Consider the following 27306-nt stretch of genomic DNA (forward strand, 5'->3'; position numbering starts at 1 on the left):
GTTTCATTATATGGCTTTGAGTTCAACTCCTTTTGGTGATAGTTTAGTGCTAAATTCTGCATTCACTCTCGTTGGCTTGATAAGTTGATATATTAGAGGTTTTTCGGCGGAAGGGGATTGTGTATCCTGATTCCGAACATATATAATTTACACAGTTAGAAAGGAAAACAGATGAACATATATAATTTAGAAAATTAGAAAGGAAACAGATATTTTATCCGGATTTTTGTGGTGCATAATTGCATGCTCTATATCTTGATTATACGTGTAGTAGTATTCAACAAATGCATGTTTTGACGTTTTGTTGTATTTATGATAAGCCTGGGTATTCGAATCAAGTCACATGATATCATCTCTATAAATAATATCGTCTTTAACGCTAAGAATAAACAATCATATTTTTTCTCATAATATTTATAGACAGTGTGAACGAAAGACATACATGTTGTACGTACTAAATCAAATCTAGTTACGTTGACATCTTTTTAAAGTGAATATCAATTGAAGTTTTTCAATACCTTTTATGAAAATATTAATAACTACTAGAATAGAATATTGATTTCACTTTCTCAAGAGAACCTCATAAACTAATTTATCAAAGTTGAGATAAGACGACCCCTCAATAGCAACTGCTTCTTCCGCTTTCTTCTTCCATTCCAAAGCCTTACATTTCATCATTTTCCCTTTCTTCCCATCCATCATCTCCCTCACCTGAGCTTCCAGCTCCTCTCTCTTCACATTGGAATCTATTTCCATTCCAATCCCCCACTCTACACAACTATAACGACAATTCGTTTGTTGCTCTGCAAAAAACGGCCAACAAATCATTGGAACACCGCTGCTAATACTTTCAATAGTCGAGTTCCATCCACTGTGAGTCAGGAATGCCCCAATTGTTGGATGCTTCAAAACCTTCAATATTAGATAGAGAATTGAACTATTTAATGACGGATTTAAATTTATGCGTGATATGGTAAGCATATTCCAACAAGGTTAAATGACTTAATGCGTGCTTAAATGATGCTTCTGGACAATTTAACAACTTTCTATATGGTTTGGTTTTATTACTCAGTGATTAGAGAGAATAAACATCACCTGTTCTTGAGGGCACCAACTAGTCACCATGCCTCTCCCTTTTGTCTCGTCAACAAACTCCAGTGGCATCATGGCCTCATTGCCTCCAACAATGTCGGGTCTTGTAATCCACAAGAAATCTTTCTTGCTATTCGCCAGACCCCACCCAAACTCGATGAGTTGTTCTTTTGTCATGACTGTAATGCTTCCAAAGTTAACGTAAACAACTGAACCAGGGTCTTTTGTGTCAAGCCAACTGATGCAACTCTCATCTTCCTTCCAGAGGTTGGACCCAATGTGTTTGACCTGATCATTTTCAATATGTTGTTGCATCAAGTGTAGTGGGCCTATGGTGAAGATTCTTGGATTTAAGGCAATTAAAGGGTTAACACTATCTTGTTCTAAAGCCTGGAAAGTGTTTAGCACGACAGCCGACCCTTTAGGGATAGTTGCAGCCTCCGTTATGAAATAGTTCAACATGGTGTCGTTTATGTCTGTGGTTCGAATGAAACTTGGGAAATCCTTTAATTGGATGTTATTCATTCCAGGGATCCAATCTAAGCTTGTCTCCAAATATCCATTTGTTACCTCGCTCATATCTGTATCATTTCAGTAATTACTTTTCATAAGTATCTATATGTAGAAAAGTAAAACTAAATTTATTTGTCGGAAAATAAATAACTTTTATACAAACTTAATAAAATGGTAACCGTGTATATAAAGAGATTAGAAAAATGCACACATGCAAATTAAAAAAAAAGTGTTTATTATCGTTTTTATAAAATCTATTGACAATATATATATATATATATATATATATATATATATATATATATATATATATATATATATATATATATATATATTTCCGATGACCATAATTTAAGTGGTTTTTATTATTTATTTTCGTTCATTTTCTACTTTTTTAATTTTTTTAATTAAAAAAGAAATCTAACAGATATATACTTTGTTTTAACTTTTTTTTTTTTTTTATCTTTTATGTTTATTTTTGGATTTTTTTTTCTTTTTTTGTTTTTTTTATTTATTTTATTTTTTTAATATCTTTATTACATATTTGAAGATAACTGTGCAATTTTCTTTTTGATTTTTTAAACTAAATATTGGTTTGTGTTTTTAAAGTTTAACAATTATAAAATTTTAAATAAGAAGATTATTAGAGATCGAAATATTTTTCGTCCATACTTTTTTTTGAATCATATTATTTTTGGTTCAAAAAGTTTTGAATCAAATTAATTGAATCATAGTATTTTGAATCAAATCAATTTTGAGTCATATGGTTTTGGATCAATAATATATTCAATTAAATAAAAATTTTGTTCAAAAAAAATATTATGGATCGTTATATATTTTGAACCATTTAATTTTGAATCATAAAATATATAATTAAAGATTATAAAGTTATATATTTTGAACCATTTAATTTTGAATCATAAAATATATAATTAAAGATTATAAAATATTTAAGTATAAATTTGTTTAAATCATAACAAATTAATGATTCTAAACAACTTGAATCAAATATTTTTTTTTTAATAATAACTATTTTGAATCGTCACATTTTAGATCGTATTATATTCAACATTTTTTTTAAAAAAACTCGCATTTCTTAAAGTTAAAAATAAATACTTCAAAAACTTGTTTTTGAAAAGTTCTTTTTAAAAAGTCACTAATACACATTGAGTTAAAATATCCCATAAATTTATATGATTTTTGGAGAATTTTTTTTCTAGGTTTTTTTTATATAAAAAAATAAATACGTAATTTTATTTTCAAATTTTCATGATTGTGTACATTTTGTAGATAATTAAATTTTAAGAAAATTGGTATTATTAGATTTTTTTTGAAAAAGAAAATTATTGCGGAAAAACAAATTGGAAAAAAAAATCAGCTCATCATATTGCAACACGTGTTATGGATAAGGATGAGGATAGGTTATGCGCTTATGTCATTTGATGATATGCATCTAAAAATTTTCATTTACCTTTCTACCCTTGACAATTCTTTTTGAAAGAGGTCTACCCTTTACACTTACAAAACTTCTCCCTTCTACTTTATGATATTTATAAAAATGGTCCCTTGATTTTTAATACTTATTTATTCTGGAAAAAAACTCTCAACCGTCTAATTTCATCAATAAGCGACTAAGATTTGTCTTCACAGTTTTTATTAACTTTCGAGTCCTCATGCGATCCTAATTCTCTCTCTCTTTCTCTCTCCCTCTCTCTCTTTCTCCCTCCCTCCCCCTCTCTCTTTCTCTCTCTCCACACACACACACACACACACACACACACACACATATATATATATATATATATATATATATATATAAGTTCCGTTGGGATTACGAAAAAAATAGAAATCTTAATATTCAACCTCATCCACATAATTCTTATTTTCCGTTCTAATGCTCCATCATACTGGTAGTTGCGTGGTATGCCTGTTCTTAAATTATTATATGTTAAAGAGGTATAATCATATATGATAATACGTGTTTATACATGTACGCCTAGTCATAAATGATTATACATGTATGTCTCTTTACAGATTAAGTAATCATATATGATAATGGTGTTTGGTGACAGAAAAAGTGGTGGTGGAAGAGGTGGCGGTGGCATAGGTGATGGAGGTGGCAGTGGTGGGTTCGGTTGGTGGAATATATGGTGGTGGTGGTTGCGGTGGCGATGTTGGGGGAAAAGGAAAGAGCAGCGCTGAATAATCTTTTATGATTATAAATTTCACGCCACGCCCATACGCCAGATTGCTAGAACAGCAAATGAGAAATATATGGCTAATATGTTGATTCTCGAGATCTCTATTTTTTTTTTCAAAATCCCCAACAGAACCTACTATATATATATATATATATATATATATATATATATATATATATATATATATATATATATATATATATATATATATATATATGGTAAACTAAATATACCCTTAATGGTAAATAAACTTAAATACTCAAATTCATCGTACTATCACTACAAGAAATATACCCTTTAGCGGCGACACTATTAGCGGCGACAAGGGGCTTTACCGGCGACTCAAGCTAGAGTCGCCGGTAAAGCCCCTTGTCGCCGCTAAAGGGTTGTCACCCGAATCCGCACTTTCCCCCTCTATTGCATCTCAACCGTTCGATGATATATCCAATCCAACGGGTGGGGTGCCTTATCCGGTCTAACCTAATACCGGCGACACAGATGTCGCCGCTAAAACTCCAAAAAAGTCGCCGCTAATAGTCTGCTAAAAATGAGGCGGTACCCTTCCCTCCCGTTTGTCGCCGCTATTACTGATTGTCGCCGGTATTGCCCCTAGCGTCGCAGCTAAAGGTGTCGCCGCTATTGGTCATCACAGATAAAAAAAAAACGCACGCAGATAACCTCCCTTCTTCATATTCCTTTCTGTTTGCTTCCAATTTCCTTCACCATATCGCCGATTTCTTCTTCAATCTGCTTCTTTCAAGCAAATTTCTCCCCTCATTGTTCCAAGCAAGTGTCTCTAGGTGTGGTTAAAGCTTTGGGATCAATTTCTACCTCCATTTCTTGAAGAAAGGTAAGTTTTATTTTGATGATTTCATTTTTATGTTGTATGAATTTCGATTTGTAGCTTTATGTAGTGATTGAATGATAATAAATTGCTCATATTCTTTATTTTTGGTGGTGTTGTTTTGGATTAGAAGCATTGTTCCAAGCAAGTGGTTAAAGCTTTGGGATCAATTTCTAGGTACCTCCATTTCTTGAAGAAAGGTAAGATTTTTTTGATAATTTCATTTTTATTTTGTATGAATTTCGATTTGTAGCTTTATGTAGTGATTGAATGATAATAAATTGTTCATATTCTTGTTTTTAGTGGTATTGTTTTGGATTAGAAGCAAGTTATTCAATTTTTTGTTTGTGGTTATTTAATTGCAATTAGTTGTATAGCTTCAAGTTGTATTTATATGTGAAATTATGTGATAATTGTCATATGTGAAAATTGGATTGTATATTTTGTATTTGTTTAAATGTATGTGAATTTGGTATATATATTCCAATGTATGTGTGTTTGATGTATATGTGGTATATTAGTAGAAATTATATGTATTTGTTATAAGTAGAATGTTATTGTGTGTATGTGAATGTATGTATGTTTGTTGTAAATGTGATATATGATTGTGAAACTTTTGTATTTGGTAGGATGTTATTTTGTGTGTATTTGGTTTAAATAGGATGTTATTTTGTGTGTATTTGTATTTGGTGTATATGTGGTATATGTATGTAAAAGTATGTGAATTTCACCTTCTTATGTATTATGTAAAACTATGTGGTTTTGGTATAAGTAGGATGCTATAATTGAAATAAAAAAAAATACATTATTTTTATAATTTGAAAAAAGAACACAAAAAAACTATAAAATTGTTTAAAAACTTATATACAAAAACTAGAAAGCTTCTAGTTTTTACACAAGCTAACTCCAAATTAATTAACCAATAAGTTATATAGTTAACTTATAATTGGAAAAAAAAAAACACAAAAAAAATTATAAAATTCTTTAAAAACTTATATACATTTTAATTTCGACGGTAAAAAAACAACACAACAACATAATGATGATGAGTTGAACTGGTCGAAACGAAGCATTTTCTTCGAACTCGAGTATTGGTCTTCTCTACAGTTGAAACACAACATAGATGTCATGCATGTCCAGAAAAATGTGGACGAGAGTTTGTTAGGTACTCTCCTAATGAACGATAAAAGCAAAGACACATCAAATGCACGAGAGGACTTGAGAATTCTAAACATTCGGAGAAATGAATGGTTGCAAAAAAATGGTGACAAGTTTCATAGACCCAGGCAAGATACTCTTTCACGAAATCTAGTCGACAACTCTTTTGTCAATTTATAAAAGAGGTTAAGCTGCCGGATGGGTTTGGTTCTAACATTAGTAAGAAAGTGAACGATACCAATACTAACATTATTGGGTTGAAATCGCATGACCACCACATTCTTATTCAACGTTTGATACCGATTGGAGTAAGAGGGTTGTTAGACAAAGATACTTATACACCTATTGTAGACCTTTGTACGTTTTTCAAGCAACTTTGTTCCAGAACATTGAAGGTGGAGGATATGAGGAAAGCAAAAGTAGACATTATTGCAATCTTGTGCAAGTTAGAATTGATTTATCCTCCGGCGTTTTTTGACATTATGGTTCATTTACTTTTGCATTTACCTGATGAAGCAATTGCTGGAGGCCCGGTTTGTATGAGATGGATGTTTCCATTTGAGAGATATATGAAAAAACTAAAAAACTATGTCAGAAACAAGGCGAAGCCAGAAGGTTCTATAGCTGAGGGTTATGTTGCTGAAGAAGCTTTATCATTTTGTTCAATGTACCTTCGAGATGTAAAGAATCGTCCGGAAAGAAATGTAGATGTTTTCATTGAAAAAACAAAGTTTTGGATGTTTGAGTCTAAATGTCGACCGACCAGCACAACTCAAATCAAAACTCTTAATTTAACGCAAATGCATAACATGGAATGGTTTGTATTGAATAGTTGTGAAGAAGTCAGACAGTATATCAAGTAATTAATCTTATCTCTAACTTTCATTCTTAATTTTTTATTTTATCTTTTTAAATCTATATCTTTTGGTCATCAACATAGGAAATTCAAATATGAGCATCCCCAAAGTGATGAAAAGAGAGAATTTCGTAATTGGTTTCGTGAAAAGGTAATATAAATTAATAAACAAATTTGTTTCATTGATCTAACGAATACATAATACATATTAATTTATAATTGTTAGGTTCATCAAATGAAAATAGAAAAATCTCCAGAATTCCACGAAGAGTTGTCGGTTCTTGCAATGGGCCCGCAAATGAATGCCTATTCTTACACCGCATGCATAGTCAATGGTGTTAGGTTTATGGTACTTAGTCGTGACACACAACGTACAACACAAAACTCTGGGGTTTTAGCGGTGGGTGAGAAAGGCGAGAAGTATTATGGCCAGTTAGAAGAGATTATAGAGTTAAGGTATACACATGATTATTCAACTGTACTATTTCGTTGCAAGTGGTTTGATACTCGAACAAGAGTTATTTCTAGTGATAGTTTCACTAGTATCGACACACGACGCGAAGCATACAAAGATGATCAACTCATATATGCGTCACAAGCCAAACAAGTGTTCTACATCAGAGAGCCAAACAATAACCATCGGTGTGTTGTCGAGCATGTTAATCATCGAAGTATTTGGGATCTACCATCGAACGATGACGTTGTTCAAAATGTTGACAATGTCTCACACGAAAATGTAGACGATGTCGATGTACTTCAAAATATCTCTTCATCCGATGCTCCGCTTTTTATCGATTTCAGCATGTACTTTCAAAACATTCCTAGAGTCATTGTTGATGTAGAAAGTGCATCTGAAGTTCCTCCGCCAACTGGTAGAGTCAATGATGTTTCTGATTGCGATACTGATTACGATGACACCGATTCTGACTATGATACCGAAGAAGACACTGAAGGATATGAGGAAGATTCTGATTAGAATAGTTCTTATGTAATATGTATTTGTAATATGTGTTTGTAATATGAATTGTATTTGGATTTCTAGTTTAAATGGAAATGTTTATTCCTATCTAAATGTTTATTTCTATGTAATGTGTATCTATAATAAAAATTGTATTTGTATATCTTATAATTTTTCAGGAAATGATGAGAGTGTGGCTGTTGTTTATGTTTACCATGGCTGCTGTCATGGGTCGTGGACATGGGGGAGACGGAGCTGAGGACCCACCTTTCCCAGGTGGTAGAGGTCCTGGCCAGCACGAGCAGGACGGTAACTCTTATCATGAATTTTTATTTACTATTTTTGTTCAATTATCATAAATTAAATGTCGTTTCTACTAATTTTTAATTACATTTGTAGTTGAGGGACGTGCCCGAAGGAAAGCTCGAGGAAAAGCAAAAAATATAAAGCTTGAAAAAGCAATCTTGCAGAACCAGGGGAAACCAATAGCCATGCAATTTGATAGGGATATCACATTTAATCCCGTAGGAGAGGCGGGAGACATGTTTTCCCGAGAAGTTGGGAAAACAATGTGGCAGATGGTCCCTTTTGACAAATGGAGTTGGAAAAGAGTTTCCCCTGATATAAAGGACACTATATTACAACATTTAGCGGTAATTATTTATTTAAATATATTTTATAGGTTTAACTATAATTGTTTCTTACTTGGTTAACTTTTTTTTATTGTAGACAAAGTTTGATCTCAATCAAATGTACCAGGATGCACAAGCTACTTTATTGACAGAGAGTTTTCAAGCAACCTTGTTAAGAGGTTTTCGAGAGCGTAAAGCCGACGCTAAAGAATATTTCAAGATGGTCGGAGGGTATGAAGATATCCCGAGAGCATTGGCAAATCCTCCGGATGGTATGCTTGTTGATAACTGGGAGAAGACAGTTGAGTATTTTCAAACTGACGAACACAAAATTGCTTCAGAAAGGAACAAAAAAATCCGTGAAAAGCAAACAATTGTGAATCGTGGGGGTTTGAGCTCGTATAGCAGTACTTGCTATAAGAAGGTACCGTACGATACATGTAATTATTTATTTAAAATATAATCTAATTTTTAAACTTAAACAGAACCTTAAGAGAGTGGAAACATTTCGCAAAGCTCATACCGATAAGAATGGTGTATTTGTTAATGCTGAATCGGAACAACAATATGTAAGTATTTAATTATAATTTTATCATATATTTAAATGCTTAATTATACTTAATTGTTACTCACTTTTGGGAGTTACAGAATCGGTTAGTTGAAGAGCTGCTAGAACAAACTCAAGGTGAAAGTGAGTTTACGCCAACTCAAGAAAGAGCTACGTTCGAGAAAGTATTAGGAGAGTGACGTGGCCACATTAGAGGCATTGGCCGCAAACCTTCTGGTCTCCCGACGATTCCACAGCCTTCGCAACCATCACAACCACCATCACAACCATCACAGGTAAAATAGCAATCTACTTAAGCATCGTAAAATGCATGTTGATTTGGTAGTTTTGGTTTTGTGGTGGTTATTTGCTAAAAAGTTTGGTAATTTGGTTTTCTATCTTACTTTAAAAATAACAATGTATTTTGATAGTTTTTGTTTATGTTTGACGATCTAACTTATAAGTTTATATATATTGTTATTAATTATGTAGTTGGAAAATCTTCGTGCAATGCTCGCCGACCCGGCATGTAGGGATGAGCTTTATTCGTTTTTTCAATCCCAAAATAATCAAGGGAACGATGGGAACGACGATGAGGGTATGTAAGAATGTGTTTTATTTGCATATGTTGTCTCGTTTTGCTACTTGGTAGATTGTAAAAATTTTGTTGTTTTGCTACTCGGATAGTATGACTTTTGATATTTAATTGTATTTTGGATGTTTGTTTGACACTATTATGTTTGATATTTAATAGGATGTTTGTTTTGTAATTAGCGTCGACACTATTGGTTTTGATATTTAATCGAATATTGTTATTACTGGCGACACTTTTACCTGCGATATTATCACCGGCAACGAAAATCATTTTAAAAAAAAAAAATTGAAAACAAATTACCGGCGACGCTTTTACCGGCGACAGAGCTCATTACCGGCGACACTTTTACCGGCGACACTTTTACCGGCGACAAATGTCATTCCCGGCGACAACATTATTAGCGGCGACAATACTCATTAGCGGCGACATACTAATAGCGGCGACTATTATCATTAGCGGCGACAAACTGATCAATAGCGACGAGGCAGTAGCGGCGACTCATTACCGGCGACGCGTCGCCGCTATTATCAGTACCGGCGACTTTTGGGACTTTTACCGGCGACTTTTGTCGCCGGTAATGACCTTTTTCCTTGTGGTGTATGTCATTTTATATCATATATGCATTGTAATTAATCGTCCAAAGTTCTTATAATTCAACACCTAAATTGATTTTTTCCTATATTTTTATAAATTTCACTATTATTTTCATCTTATATAATTTTTCATTTTCAACTATAATATATAGCCTGGTAGGTGTTCGGTTGAAAGATGTGATGTAAGAGAAAAATAATAATGAAATTTCAAAAATCCTGAAAGTAAATCAAGTTAAGGGTAAAAATTTAATAACATTATAATGCAAATATGATATAAAACGATGTATTATGGTTGGTTAAATAACTAAGGTTATATACCTTTAAGCGTATATTCATTTTTCCGTATATATATATATATATATATATATATATATATATATATATATATATATATATATATATATAGGGGACGGGTCATTTGCGATTAAAAAAAATAGAGATATTGAGATTTAGCCTTAGCCACATATTTCTCATTTCCCGCTCTAACGATCGAACGTACCGGCCGCAACAAGGGATGCCTAATCATAAATGATTATATGGCAGAGAGGTATAATCATATGTGATTATGATACTTGGTAGTAGAAGAGGTGGTGGTGGCATACGTGACGGTGGTATAAGTGGCGAATGTGGCAGTTGTGGGGTCGATTGGTGTTAGAGGTGGTGGTAGTGGTGGTGGCGGTGGTGGTTGTGGTGGTGGAGGAGAAAGAAACAGATGGCTCTATATAATCTTTTATGATTATAACAAGGCTTTCATGCCGATATGCCAGAGGGTTAGATCGGTTGATATGAAATATAAGCTTGAGGTTGAATCTTACGATCTTTATTTATTTTTATTTTAACGACACCTATATATATATATATATATATATATATATATATATATATATATATATATATATATATAAAAGTTGGTGTTACAAAGAAAAATAATAAGAATTATAACCAAATGACCTGTAGTCTAATGGTACCAGGTGTTGTCCACCCTTCTTGAGGTCAAGAGTTTAAGTCTTGTCCGGAACAAAGATGATATTAAGAATAGTTTAGTAGAAGTATGATAGATATATTGTTTCAAAAAAAAATAATAGAAAATAAAAAAATTACAAAACAAATTAAAAAATATTATACATAAAAACACGAAATGACATCGCTATATATCCATTATTTAGGTTGTCTCCTTTGATAAAGTTAGGGTAAATGACTTATTAAGGTAATTAACTTTTCGTTATGTTCAAATCTGGGTAATTATCATTTTTTTACACATCTAGGTAACAAACTTGTTGGATGTGTTCACATATGACCATTATGACCCGTTATAACTATAACAGGTTAAATCCTAGATGTGAACGCTTTCAACAAGTTCATTACCTAGATGTGTACAAAAAAATAGTTACCCAAATATGAACAAAACAAAAAGTAAAAGTAAATTACACGAATGGTCCCTGTGGGTTGGGGAAATTTGTGTTTTTGGTCCCTAACTTATTTTTTTTTAACTTGGATGGTCCTTGTTGTTTATTTTTGTTGCACGTTTGGTCCCTGTATTACCTAAAAAGTCTATTGTGCCCTTATTAGTTTATTTTTTAATTAATTTTCTTATTTATGTATTTATTTTTTTTACAAATTTAAAAAAATTAATAGACCCCACATATTTGTATCTCATCGTATGATCCATACTGTTTATTTATAATTAATTTAATTTTTTTAACTCGGATGATCCCTACTGTTTAATTTTGTTACGAGCTTGGTTTCTGTTTTACCTAAAAATACTATTATGCACTTATTAATTTTGTTACGTCTTCATCATCCCTTCTTTTTTCAGTCCTTCAACTCCATCGAATCAACACCACAACCCACTAAAGATGAAGAGACAGTAGGTTAGGATGTTGGTTCACCGGAGTTGAAGTACCAAAAAAAAAAAAGATGGTGAAGACATCGATGTTACTAAAGATGGAAAAAAATTAGAAGTGTGGGAGGATGAGAGATGAGATGGTTATCGGTAAGACCCAAATTAAATTTCTCAAATGTGGTTTTAGGTTTACAGTGAGGAGATACATATATGTGGTGTCTATTAATTTTTTTTAAATATATAAAAAATAAATACATAAATAAGAAAATTACTTAAAAAATAAATTAATAAGGGCACAATAGTAATTTTAGGTAAGACAGGGACCTAACGCGCAACAAAAATAAACAATACTGACCATCCGAATTAAATTTCTCAAATGAGGTTTGAGGTTTATGGTGAGAAGATACAAATATGTGACATCTATTAGTTTTTTTAAATATATAAAAAATAAATACATAAATAAGAAAATTAATTAAAAAATAAATTAATAATGGGCAAAATAATCTTTTTAGGTAAGACAGGGACCAAACGCGTAACAAAAATAAACAGTAGAGACCATCCAAGTTAAAAAAAATAAGTTAAGGACCAAAAACATAAATTCCCCCAAACCACAGGGACTATTCATGTAATTTACTTTTATTTTTGGTTTTGTTCATATTTGAGTAACCATTTTTTTTACAAATCTAGGTAACGAACTTATTAAGAGCGTCCACATTTAGGATTTAACCTGCTATAGCATGTCATAATGGTCATATGTGAACACTTCCAACAAGTTTGTTACCTAAATATGTACAAAAAAAAAAAAAAAAAATAGTTACCCAGATATGAACATACCGAAAAGTTAATTACCTTAATAAGTGATTTTCCATAAAGTTAAGCATATTTGATTTGATATCCTATCCAAATTAAAGTGGGACTTTAGATATAATAAAACCGTACTAATGATCAAATAGAAAAAGTTATATTACAAAATAATAAAATAATATCATTGTTAAAGATAAAACAAAATTCAAACATTTCACTGGAAAAGGCCAACGATCAAAGTGACATAAATATGGTTTTGGCAAGATGGAACTCCAGAAAGCAAGAATAAGAACAGTAATTTCACCTTTGAGGGGAGTATAACCCCTTTCAACAAGATCACGATAGTGAGTGTAAGCCAAAACTCCGCAGGCACTCGGCGTCCAGAATAATACTTCTGGCAACCCAAACTTTTGGGCAGCTTTAAGCGTAAAGCTCATGCAACCATCGGATATTATACAGGTCGGAGGTGGCACGTCAGACTCCTCGCCACCTTTAAGCCTACTGATCAGCTCACAGAAAGGTTCGAAACTGTGCTTAGGAACAGATTCACAGAGGGCCGGGATGGACTGGGTGGCTTCCACATCAGAGGGTGGAAGACCATCGGGGATGGAGTAGAAACGAAAATCGGGCAGACCATCAAGGGAGGAAGAACCTCGGGATCTGAGCAGGCGCTTATGGTTGTAGTGGGTGTTGACGAAGGAGATATGGAAGCCCTTAAAATGAAGGAGTTTGGCAAGTTTCATCATAGGGTTGATGTGGCCTTGTGCTGGATAGGGGATGCATATGGCATGTGGCTTCTCCATTTCTGCTATGGAACCCATCTGCTGTTGTATTTATTTATGTGTCTCGAGGGAGAAAGCAAACTAGTGGTGGTAGTTTTTATAGGAGAGGAAGGGCATATATAAATGGATGGTTAGCTTAATTACTACTTCGACCACAATACCAAATTCTATTCGGCACGTGATATCTTATATTTTTTGTTCATCGAACATATCTTATGCATTCTATGAAAGTTATTGTGTATGAAATTACCACTGATTATTGAGGTAAAATTGACACCCTTTGTTTCGGTTAGTGTTAAATCTTAATTTTTAAAAACCTATTTTTAAAATTAATAAATAAGTGTTCGTCTTCATAAAGGAAATTAAACGATATTTTTTGGTCATTTTACATTGTTAAGTAAACACTTAATGTTATTTTGATACGACCGAACCATTTATTCGTTTTTACTCTCTTTGAAAGTTTTTTTATAGTGTAGATTGGTGAACTTGTTATTTGCCTTTTTAGGAGAATTTATTTACCTTATTTCACTGGTTAAACAAAGATGATGTGGCTGTGTGTTGCCCATGCGACTTTTTTTATAGGTTTATAATTAAAAAAAATTAAAAAAATAATAATAATAAAAAATAAGAACAAATTTACATTATTAGGTTTATTAACTAACACCATATTCGACATCCATGCTCAACTTTCAAATAAAGACGAGATCAGAAAAGAATTACAAGAACAATGCAAAAATAATGAAAAAAAACAAGTTTCCAAATAGTGAATAAATCCATATTGCAGGAAATTGACACAATATTTTGAAAAAAAAATCGATTTCATAATAAATCCAATACCATGAGAATGATTCAAGCTTTTGAAAAAAAAAATAAATAAATAAATAAAAACTTAAAAATGAATTTCAGTGAAAATCCATAAACAATAAATTGATTTCAAATCTTCAAAAAACTCAAAATCGATTTAGTACAAATCCATACAAGGCAATTGATTTCAGATCTTGTAAACAAAAAACCTCAAACAAACACTTCCTTTTCGATGTGTTAGACTAACCGGTATACGTAGCACGAAGCGGACCATGGTCTAGTTGGCCACGAACCACGGCCGTGCACACCACCCCGGTGGTTCGTGGTGGGTCGTGGTCGTGGCCATCCGTGTCCCAGACAACGGCCCTAAACGACCAATGAGTGCGATGCAAGAATTCGACCGTTTCTTTGTGGTGTGTAGCCGTTGTTGAACGGCTAGATTTAAAAAAATAAAAATAAATAAATAAACAATTTATTTACCTATAAATACCATATTTTTACTCCTTATTTTTTACACCATTCTTTTCTTTCTCTATACACAAACTACACACTACATCTTCACAACCAAAAATCATGGATCCCAACCAAAATACCCCTCCAAACTACCGAAATCGCAAACCCGATAACGCTTTTGCGTTAGATACAACACCTCGACAATTCCCGACGATGGAGTCACCTCAAGGCGGTTTTACCAATCTACTTCAAAGTGGTTCCCCTATCCAACAAACACCACTTTTCCAACAACAATATCAACCTTTTCCGGCTTTCCAACAACAACAAATGCAACAACAATACCAACAATTTCAACAATTCCAACAACTACAACAACTCCAACAACAATCGTCACAACAACAACAACCACCAATTTCACAACCACCAAGCTCACAACCACCACTTTCGCTGGATTTTGTTCCGGAAACGCAACCTTCACCACCACCTCAACCAAAAAAGAAAAAAGAAAAAAAATGGTCCGACCCACTACCAACCAAGAAAGGGTCCCATGGACAAAAGAAGAAGAAGAAAAGTTAGCGGAGGCATGGGTGACGGCTTCCGAAGATCCAATTGTAGGAGATAGCCAGACTTACGGAAGTTTTTGGAAAAAAGTCCGAGCCATTTTTTACGAGTTAATGGAAAGTCAAACTCGAAATGCCGATCAAATTACGTCGAAATGGCGAGATATTCGACTAAAATGCACCGATTTTGGAGGAATCTACAACAATCTCCTAAACATACGCAAAAGCGGCTCGAACGATTTTGATGTATTCAAGGCGGCCATGGACCAATATGAAAAAACAACGCCTACACGCAAAGCTTTTCCGTATATGAAACCGTGGCTAAAATTGAAAGACTCCCCAAAATGGAAAGAGCAAACGGAAGGAAGTTCCCAATCTTTCGGTTCAAAGCGTTCGAGAAACCCCGATGGAACTTCTCAACAATCGGACGGCCGAACACACATCGACATCAACGACGATCCGATAGATCTTGAAACCGACCAACCTCTTCCTCGGCCCGTTGGAAGAAATAAAGCAAAAAAAGCAGCATCAACATCTTCGAATTCTCGTGTTATGGATATGTTCGACGATAAATTTGATCGATATGTGCAGCTTCAAGAAACGAAGGCCGAGGTGATGACTCGGATGGAACAAAAAATGATCGAAGCACAAACATCATTTCAAGAGGCACAAGAGACACTCCAAACAAAAACCGATATGGAAATCTTGAAAATGAAAGCGGACGACCTTGAGGGCGAAGACTTGGAACTTTTCCAAGCAATGAAAGAGTCGGTTCGAGCCCGACGTAGGCGTAGGGGGTAGTTTATTTTATGTATGGTTGGAATTTTTAGTTTTTTTAATGTTTTTTTTTAATTTTTTTTAAATTAACTAATGTAATTTTTATTTTGATTGTTATTTTTATTTTATTTTTTAATTTCAATTAATTTAGTTTTTATTTAATGTAATTTGGTATTTTAATTTAATGGAAAAAATAGTATTAAAAAATGTTTTTAATGTATTTTTGAATTAAATTTAAATAAAAAAATGAGGTAGAATGGTGTGTTTAGTGGTAAGATCACATGTATATGGTAGTGGAATGTGGTGCTGATGTGGCACCCACCACATATGTGGTATGTGGTCGGTATAACGGATGGTCTTATCGGCAGTGAAAAAAAAATATGCGTGGTGAAAAACTGCTAGTGTTGAGGTGAAATGTAATTAATAGTGCACATTTGTTTCGGTGATGAACTAATTTAACACAACCTCCAATGATGTTTGACAATTATGATTGAGATATACATAGAGAGTGAACTTTAAATTAAAAAATCCACCGTCCATTCCTTTTGGTCCACCTACTACACTCACCGTGAAAAATATGCCACCCATCGTAAGTTCGTAACCGATCCTACTATGGTCCACGACTAGGGCAAGGTGTCGGTGGTATTTTTCATCATGGTTTTGATTTAGACGACACATCTCATTACCCATATCTGAACTATTAAGGTTTATTGTAAAGCTTTAAAAACGTGACTTTATTTAAAAGCTTTTAAGAAATATACAAAAAAAAAGTTATATCACTACAAGGATACCTTTTCCAAACTTTGAAAACTTTGAAAACGTGACTTTTGACGTGTTTAGCACGGAGCGTTTGGGAGCTTGTAGCTTCTAGCGTTTGACAAAACGCTTCGTTTAAAACAAAAAGTCTCATTTAGCACTACAAGCTTCTAGCGTTTAGTTTAATTAAAACGCTTTAAATCCAAGACCTACTTCATTTAACGTTTAACAATATGCTACAAACTACAACTACCCGCTACCTGCTACAAGCTACCCGCTACTAGCTAGTTTTGTCGAACACGCTCTTTATATAATAGCTTTTAAAAACGTGACATGTCGTTGCCATACCTTTTCCAAACTTTGACTGATTTCCTTTGACCACGATATTTGTGCCGACGACAAGTCGTCGTTACAAGTCTGGCGGGAACGACAAAATTGTTCGCGGTATTCTGAAAGTCTATACCGACGACATGTCGTCGGGATAGGTATCAAAAAATCTATTTTCCGTTTATCTTTACTCTATGTGCCAGAAATAAAGTACAACGTAGTTTTGTGTATATTATACCGACGACGAGTCGTCGGCGTGACACGTGGCAATCCGCGTGATACGGTTATCCCGATGACAAGTCGTGGGCACAGGTTATTATTTTTTTTTTCTTTCAGCAAAAAACGAAACGTCATTGTTTATATATACCTTATACCCTAAAAAAACGCAGTCTTCTTTCATTTGCACACAGCGATACAGTCTTTATTCACCCTCTCCGACGAAAATAAACTTCCAACTTCCATAACCGGCTATTAGCCCCAGGTAAGTTATTTTCTACTCCTATTTCGATTTTTATTGTTGTGTGGTAATGATTTTTACCCCAAATTTGGGGTTTTTTTGGTGTTTATATTTCTTCACCGGTGGTGAAGCACCCCCAACCGTCTTCCACCGCCACAACCCTCCCCATCGACGAGTCGTTCACCGGCGACCCTCGTTCCAGCTTCTCTCCTTCACCACCCTTCATTTTTTATTGCAGGTAACAATGGTTTTTCATGTTTATTTTTTTCTGATTTTATTTATTTCCGGTGACCACCAGCCACCATCGGAGGATCACCATCGACTTTGACAAGCGGAGTCCGTTTATCACAACAAGAAGAACGAAACACAGGTTAGTTTTTTTTTTCTAATTTTTATTGAAATTGAAATTGTATATATGTATAAGTTTTCATGAAATTAAATTGAAATTGATCATCTTTTGATTATAGAGTTGTGTTGTTTGTTTGGTATATGTGTGATTGTGTTGTTTGTTTGTTTATGTTTATACGAAATTGAAATTGTATGTATAAAATGTTAATTTAGTTGGTTAATATTATATGAAATTTAAATTGTGGTTAAAATATTAAATGAAATTCAAATTTGTTTAGGTACATATGAAATTGAAATTGTATGTATTCAATGTTAATTTACTTGTTTAGGTTTATATGACATCGAAATTTTGTATGATTGTGATCTTTGTTTAGGTTGATATGAAATTTTATGTATAAAATGTAAAATATGTATGGTTGTGTTATTTGTTTAGTTTATTAGCTTGAGTGAGTGAAGTGATAAAGTGTTTAATTTTTAAGTTAAAATGTTTTTCATTAAGAACAAACGTTACTAATAGTAACATAAAACAAAATATAAAAATATTTAAACTAATAAAAGTACGTTTATTGAGAGTAAAGTTTATTAAGTAAAAAAATGTTTAAACTACAAAGGTTATTAATAGTAACATACTTTTTTTAGCTTGTTTATTAAAGTATTTTATTTTCATTTCTATTTGATAGTTATAACATAAAATAAAATAATAAAACTATGTTGCTATTAAAAGTACGGTGCTATAATAAAACAAAAAAAACAACGAAATAATATTAAAAGTACAATGTTGTATTTGAAAAAAATAAGATGTATATATAGTATAAATATGAAAGAGAAGTGAAAAACAGAATGCTTTAAACTAACTAATAAAAGTACATTGCTATAAAGTGGGTTTAGAAGCCTACCCTTGTGAATGCTCTATCAATTCCATCCGATTTCTACTTCCAGGGTATATATTTCTTTATATACTTGTGAATACTCTATCCATTCCGTCCGTTTTTTTCTCAAACAAAAAGTCATACAATTTGAATATGTATACAATGTAATTTTTAATAATGAAACAATAATGACGATCGATAATAGTTGGATTTGTGAAAACCGAACGTCCCCAAAATTCTTGGAAGGTCTTAAAAACTTTATGGAGATTGCTAGGAAACATGTTGACTCTGAAGACAAAGTGTGTTGTCTGTGCGTAAAGTGTGTGAATATGTATCGACAGTTGTTGAGTACGGTTTATGCCGTGGGTTTCTAAAATAATATACTATATGGATTCATCACGGTGAGAAACGTCCTGTTTCGGATTTGGGCTACAATTCGACTCCAACAATCATTCCAACAACTAATGAGATGTTTGATGTAATTGATGATGTTATGGCGGAACAAAATACAAATGAAGAAAATACAGATGATGAAGGATGAGGCATGGACCCATAATTTGATGATTTGTTTGAGGAGCTGAATACCAAGTTATACCCTGATTGTGAGATGTCTTCTTTAAACTTTTTGGCAAAGTCGTTGCAAATTAAAGTGATCAATAAATGGAAAAATAGTTCATTTGACCAACTTGTAGACTTACCAAGAGTTGCTTTCCCAATGAGCAAGATTCCAACTACACACTATGAAGCTAAGAAAAAGTTGAGAAAGATAGGGTTAGGATATGAGTCAATCCATGCTTACAAATATGATTGTGTTTTGTTTTGGAAGGAGAATGATTCCATGCAGAAATGCCAGATTTGTAACGAGAGTAGATGGGTGGACACAACCGCAAAGGGGAAGTGAGTACCACAAAAAGTGTTGCAGTACTTTCCTTTGACTCCAAGCCTTCGACGGATTTATAGTTCTAGATTCACAGCTAAAGATATGATTTGGCATAATACTGGAAGATCAATGGATGGTATGATGTATCATCCGGTAGATGGGAAGTCATGGAAAGAATTTGATAAGAGATTTCCAGAGTTTGCTAAAGAACCTAGAAATGTTAGTCTAGGTTTAGTTGCTGACGGCTTTAATCCATTCGACAAATTTAATAACAATTATAGTATTTGGCCGGTTATATTGACTACCTACAATATCCCACCATGGATATGTATGAAAGAGTCTTCTGCCATGCCAACTTTGCTGATTCCTGGCCCTAGATCACCCGCAAAGGACATTGATGTTTACTTGAGGCCTTTAGTGGATGAGTTGAAACGGTTGTGGGCCAAAGGAGTCCAAATGAGAGATGCATCAACCAACACTGTATTCCAAATGAACGACCTTCCACTTCTAAATCGTCTCAATCTTAACTCCAATCTCAATCTCAATTTGATGCATAACAAATGCAAGAATATTTGCAACAATATAATGCATCATTGGCGGCATGTATTCCGAACTTCCAACCACCACAATTTCCTAACTTTCTATTCAACTATAACACAGAAGAAAGTACCTCTCAACAATTTGCCGAAAGGATGGAAGAAGAAGAAGAAGAAAAAGAAGAGAAGAAGATTATGATAATAATGGTTGATGTTTTTTTAGTATTTTGAAAAATGTTAGTTAATTACTTATTGTAATATTAAACTTGAATTTGAACAATGGTACCTAGTTAATGTATTTCAATTGATATATGTTGCAATGTTTTTTGGATTTGTTAAAAATGCAGGAATGGAAATGTATACAATTTGTAATGCTAAAAAAAACAACCAGTAGCTATGCCAACGATATGTCATCGCTATAGGTACATAATCGATAACTGTGAAAAACCTATAGTGACGACTAGCCATTGTAATAGCTTAAACCTTTCGCGACAACAGGCCGTCGCTATAGGTTTTCCGACGATAAGTCGTCGCCACAGGTTATTAATAAAACTTTTTTTTTCCGAAAATATGATTGACGAAAGCTGTACCGACATCAAGTCGTCGCAATAGGTGAAGCTATGCCAACGACATTATTGATCTATGCCGACACGCCTATGCCGACGACTATTTGCCGTCGACAGGTCGTCTGCATAGCCTATACCAACAACATGTAGTCAGGATAGGGTGCAAATTTTTCGTCTATCATAGGATGTTCATGTTGTAGTATATGTACACTGACATATTAGGTGGATGAATTTTGCCATAAATTAAAGGACGGCCCAACACTACCTGTCATCACTTTACCAAAACCATAAAAAAAAAAATGTTGGCAAAATTTGATAGGCATCCATAAATTTAATGATGGAGACTACAAATAAAAAAAAATCCCTTTAACTTTAATACGAAAATCTTTTTCTCAACAAAATCCAAAACTTAGGTGTGTAATCTATATAAAGAGAGTTTGACTTGATCGCAACTTTTGGACAACCACATCATTTGTATAACTTTTACTCAAACAACAACGAGATCATTAAAATTATCTACGTCGTCAATTGTAACCGATAGAGATTATTAATAAAGCGACTATTTGATCAAGATTAAAGATAAAAAGTTTTAAAATTTACGATCTGTAAAAGCTTCACTACTGGAAAAAAAGGTAATATAGTTCATCCACATCTAATATGTTTGTAATGAAAATCGTATTATAAATGGTTAAATTAATCTAATACGGTGTATCCACACTAGAAACTAAATCAAATACGCTCATTGGAATCAAGTACACCTCATTTTGAATCAAGTATAAAGTCCATTTTCCGGCATCCTCCTCACACACTTGTCTCCTACTAACCACCAGACAACACCTTAACACCTCCCTTTCTACATCTCTACACCATTTAAACATGCACATAAACACCCACCATTGCTCCATCATCCTCTTCATCCCAACATCACCATCTCCCATATCACAACGCCATTATCACCGACCATCAAACACAGCCTCGCAACACCATTAATTATCCGTTGTAACCACCATGCAAAATCCCACAACACCATCATCGTACAAATTAATCACACCTCCAATTCAAATTTAAAAGGGAAGAACTTTGATTTATGTTTTCACTACGATAAACACACGTAGAAATATACAAAGGGATCAGGCCACTACAAATGTCTCATTAAGGATAAGGAGAACGTTTTGGCTGTGATCGATAAGCAAAACCAAAGGGGAGGATCTCTATTTTGAAAAACTTATTGTTTAATTTTAATCATCATATGATCTTGGAAATGCTGCAAAGATTGATGGATTTCTTAAAAAGTATAACATATCATTTGTTTCATTTGTATGTTTATAATGATACTAAAACTTTTCACACTTTTTTTTTCGTTTTTTTTTGGTATATAAATGAGTTTCTTTGTATGATTAACTTGGTAGAATATCCTTAAAGAATTTTTAGTACATTGCTAACAGTAACTTCAGTTGATCCATTTAGGCTCTAAGATCCATCTGTTACGTTGTCAACCTGTACATGTTGTTTTCCAGCAACCACATTCTCACGATTTCCATCACTCATTTCTATTCTTTCAATGACGACTGAATCCAATAAGTCCCTTACATCTTTTAGAATCTTAAAATTCAAACAACCTCTTCTTAAAATAAATTGTAATTAACATGAACGTTTGAAGGAATAGTAATTTTTAATGAAATTAACCTCAATGAGGGAAACATGCAATTGGAAGTCACTTTCATGCAATTGCTTGCCTATATTAAGTTCTTTTAACGGTGTAGTAGTATTTATATCAGGAAATATGAAGTTTTTACTAATGGATTTAAGTATGTTCATTCCTTTTTCTCTTTCTGTATCACTACATGAATTATTAGTTATATCATTAAACTATTAACTAAGGTTAAAATTTCATTACCGATGGTGCAAGTCTGGTATGCACCACATTGCTGATTTCGGATTGGAAACGTTGGTTTAAAATTAGTGAAAACATGCATGGTATTCCCATAATGTGATTGCCATGAACTTGATTGTTAATTTTTCTTTTTTAGTAGTATATAGTGCAGTCTTCGTGTGTGTATATATATATATATATATATATATATATATATATATATATATATATATATAGAGAGAGAGAGAGAGAGAGAGAGAGAGAGAGAGTGTGTGTGTGTGTTTTCACATAAACTGAAGAAAAAAAAATCAGATGAGAAGACCAAGGGATACCTTACTTTCTGGAAGAAAGGAAAGAAGAAATAGGAGATAAATATGTTTCTCCCAATATGATGATGTTTTAGTATTTCGTTGATAATGTAGGGCAATACTAAATGATTAACCCTAGAATGATACATGTATGCACACATTCGATCTATTGATACGCTTATACCTCGCTTCATCTTTTGATAGAATCAAAAACAGGAAATCCAGTCATTTGGATTCATGAATGGCAGATCAGCAAGCATGAAATCAAATTGAACACGACTTTTTCCCCTGAATCCTTTAAACTTGATGTAGGTGAAGTGTTCAACAGGAAAAGGAGCATACACTTTAACAGCTACAAGCTTCTGTAGACTCCATATCTCATACTGAGGGTGACTGTGCTTGAGATAGAACGAGAAAAGCATGTTATTAACATCGTTGTCTGAAAGAGGTGCTTTCTTAATATGTTCAAATCCTCGGAATAAGAATGCTTTCGGAGTGAGTGGAAAGTCAAGCTGCGAGTTGGCAGTGTTGTTCTGTTCATACGATACCGCAGGTTCTAAGCAGAGAACGCTCAGATCAACTATCACTTCTTTCTGAATTCTTTCAAAAGACCATGGAGGGAAAAGTGTTTTCTTAGTTTCAGGAGTTACTTTCGCAATTCGCTCTTCAGCTTCTTGGTCGTCTAAATCCTTTTTGACTCACAACAGATCATCAAGCTCCTTATCTCTTTTCTTACGAACTAACTTTTCATCTTCTGAGAATACTTCCTCTTCATCATCATCAAACACCAGTTTTTGTTTTCCTTTAAACCCCGAAGCTTCATTAACCTTCGGATTACCTTCGGATTTACCTTTGGTTTGTCTTCATATTGGTCATTACAAGCCTTATTTTTTGCAATACTGACGTCGAGGGTAAGCTTATGCAACGATTAATTTGTGTATTTCATACATACGTCGGCATGAGTCTTGTACACCCTGAAGTCATATTATGCTAGAATCTTGAGGGTTAAACACGTAGTGTTAATTAGTCGGAAAAATTAAGTTTACACTATCAATATTTTAACATCCGGATCCCGAGGTGTCCGTAGATCCGGGCTAGTCAATTTAGAGATAATAGGGGTCGAAAACGACTTTTTGATAAAAGATTATTTAGAATAAATAATCTTAACCATGCTGTAGAATACGTCTCAAGGGTTCCGTACATATAAATAATGTTGAAATCCGAGTTATAACGAAGAAGTTATGGTCTGTTGAAGTTTTTCGGCAAAACCGACACGACACCGGGAGACGTAAATAGTGAATTTACGATGGAGGAATTTTTAGCCTTAGAAATCTAAACAAAAGTTTTAGTATACGTTAAACCGAGAACATACATAAAAAGAACGCCCAAATCTGACTTCGTATGAGGAAGTTATGAATTTTCTAAGATTTGGCTTAACAGTACACAACCCGAAACTCGAATTTTAGATCGAGCGGTTTTTGGCCTACGCGACCTAAATGAGAATTGAAGATCTCATTAATAGGAACTTAACGGTAAAAAGACAGATGAAAACATAGTCCGTATGTAGAAGTTATGAATTTTACGCGGACATTTAACAATATAATATTCTCGTACTGTTAAATTTAAGATTGGTCGAGAATTAGCCGACGGAGTCAAAATGAAAGCTGTAGATCTTATTTTTACCTACGTGTGGATATAAAGAACGTCAAAAGCGGAGGTTGTATGTGAAAGTTACAGATTTTAGAAGTCGGAAGTGTGTTGTGCGAAAATGGATGATGTGGCACAATCTTGGCCATTGCTTTCTCCCAAAGTCTTGCCACTAGATGGTGACATGTGGCACCAAGTTCAGCCATTTTCACCCTATAAATAGAACCTCTCCCATCCTCATTTTCGTCACACATTTCTCATTCTTTCTTCTCTTTACTCTCTCTCTAGAACCTCTCTCTAACCCCGAAGCCCCCTGAAAAGCCTAGGGAACCTCCCTAGCACGAGGCAAAAGCCCCGAAGTGCTCGATGGCTTCGAGAAAAAGAGCTTTTCGGCTCGAGAACGCTGCTCCAAGCAAAGCCCGATTTTCTATAAAACGCGTTGTAAGTGAGCTACGCCTACGCTATTTTTAATATATCGTTTATTTAATTATAGTAACATTATTAGGAACTTATAATAAGTACTTGGGCTATTATTATGGGTTATATAAGTATTGTTTAACGCTTATATAATAGTAATAATAGCTAGACTATTAATTAGTCTCGGTGAATAATAGACTAAACTCTAGTGGTAATAATACTAGGTTTCGTCGAAGAAAATTATTTTTAAAAAAGCGAAGCGCTGTCTGAGTTCGGATTCACCACCTTTTCAAGTGAGTGCATGGTCCCTTTCATCTTACACATAGATATGAAATATTTTATATAAAATACGTGTTATGTGTGCATATTATCTATATACTTGCTGTCTATGATGGATGAATGATTTTATACATGTTTTAAATGATTTATATATATATATATATATATATATATATATATATATATATATATATTTTATCTACAAATATGTTGGGATAAAACATGGGTAGATGAAATTATTGGTGTGTGATGAAATAAAATGATGAGAGATAGGTGATGATAGGAAGGTGATGATAATTAGGTGATGAATAGGTGATGATGAATCGGTGATGTAGGATGAAAGATACTATAACCTTGTCCGACAATTTGGAGATGTAGTCATCTACTAGAGTATAGATGGCGACCACGGACTATTCTAGACAACCCGTGAAAGCACCAGCAGACTTATAACCTAATGGCGATGAATTACGAGTCCAGGTGATGTTGTGAGTGTATATTCATGTGGTGATACTCTAATCCTTACTATGAATTACTAGTTCAGCCGACATTGTAACTACGTATTCATGCCTTAGGAACGAGCATATAAGGAAATGTGAGGTAAAAAGATGAGAGGTAAATATGATATAGGAGATGAACCTTAAGATAATTCTTTAAGGAATATCAAAGAAGATAACGGGGATGGGTAATCGGGTTGATTTTTTGATGTTTAAATATAATAATTATATTATTGTGGGTTGAAAACCCTATGTACTCACCAGGTTTCCCAACCTGACCCACTCCAACTTATTTGTATCACAGGTGTTGATACGAAGCTACTTTGCACTGAGAGATTTAAAAGAGATGTAGATCACTAGTGTAAATGAATGTAAGTTCTGATTATGCTTATGTTTCTGTATTGACGATGACATCCCAAATGTTTTAAATGAATAAAAATACATTTCTTCGAAAATGCTTTGATAATGTATTTATCATGTTTTTCTGGGAACAAATTCCGCAACATTTTTATTAAAACAAGTACTCTAATTTTTATAAAACATAAACAAATCGGTCTTTTCTGGCCGTGAAAATGGGGATGTCACATGAGGTACCTTGGATTTTGCAATTTTTGGCATTTTAAGGTTTAATAGGATGTGGTGGAGGCACCACAACAAGGAAAATCAAGATAAGATCGTGTGTTCATCTAAGTCGCCACGGCGTGGCAGTATATGGCCCTGGCATTGCAGTTGACAAGGGAAAAACGTTGTTTTCCAGGTTTTGATCCCTATTTAAAGGAATGACGAGGCTAGGTTTTGCTCAGCCTCAACCTCCTTAATACCTGAGAAACCCTAATCTCCTTCCTCCTTTATTTAGGCCCTTTTTGGTGTTCTTTTAGGACATTGAAGGAATAAAGAAGAAGAAGTGAGCTAAGATTCAGCAAGCAAGTCATCATCATTTGTTGTAGCACTCTTTTTTACCCTTGTAAGTATTCATGACTCGATTTTTATCATGATAGGTTGCTAGATCTTGAGTTTTGTCCTTAAATTTTATGTTCTTATTGGTTGGGGTGGTGAGATCTCATAAAGTTTGCAACCTTTTAAATCTGTTGGACATTTGGTGTATCTGGTGCTTTAGATCTGGATTAGAAATCAGTTCTGGTGTCATGCATGAGTTTTTGGCCATAAACCCTCATTTTAATCTAATAGGAGTTCAAGACATGCATTGGACATGCATGTAAGAAAAGCATGGATTTTTATGTTATTTATGATGCTATAAACCTTTATGGCAATGTTCAACTAGAGGTCTTCAAGATTAAATTCTTATTGATTTATGCCAAGTTGTGTTTTGCCCATTTTGGATCTAAGAGTGAGATCTCTATCTCTTGGAGTGTCTAAAGGGATATTGTTGGAAACTTTATCCACTTAGACGATAGAATGGACCGGATATGAGCTTTGGAGCCCTTAGAATAGAAGAAAATGACTTAACCCAATAAGTTGTTAGGAGCCCAATGCCCACGACATGGCCTTTGGTCGCTACGATGTGACAATCGGGCTA

At 33.7% G+C, this 27306-nt stretch overlaps 2 protein-coding genes across 2 annotated transcripts; one reads left to right on the plus strand and one right to left on the minus strand.

The window, feature by feature from the left end:
* Positions 1-372: 372 nt before the first annotated feature.
* LOC145061205 (UDP-glycosyltransferase 85A8-like) lies at positions 373-13506 on the minus strand. Its single transcript, XM_079008623.1, has 3 exons — positions 12941-13506; positions 1096-1673; positions 373-912 (listed from the first exon to the last, which is right to left on the minus strand). Exons 1-3 carry the CDS (start codon positions 13455-13457, stop codon positions 562-564), a joined length of 1446 nt encoding a protein of 481 aa, XP_078864749.1. The 5' UTR covers positions 13458-13506; the 3' UTR covers positions 373-561.
* Positions 13507-15187: 1681 nt separating this feature from the next.
* On the plus strand, positions 15188-16036 carry LOC145064425 (glutathione S-transferase T2-like). Its single transcript, XM_079011882.1, has one exon. It carries the CDS (start codon positions 15188-15190, stop codon positions 16034-16036), a length of 849 nt encoding a protein of 282 aa, XP_078868008.1.
* Positions 16037-27306: the final 11270 nt, after the last annotated feature.

This window comes from Lactuca serriola, chromosome 7, assembly GCF_051521515.1.
Source record: "Lactuca serriola cultivar US96UC23 chromosome 7, Lser_US96UC23_V15, whole genome shotgun sequence".
NCBI classification, from domain to species: Eukaryota; Viridiplantae; Streptophyta; class Magnoliopsida; order Asterales; family Asteraceae; genus Lactuca; species Lactuca serriola.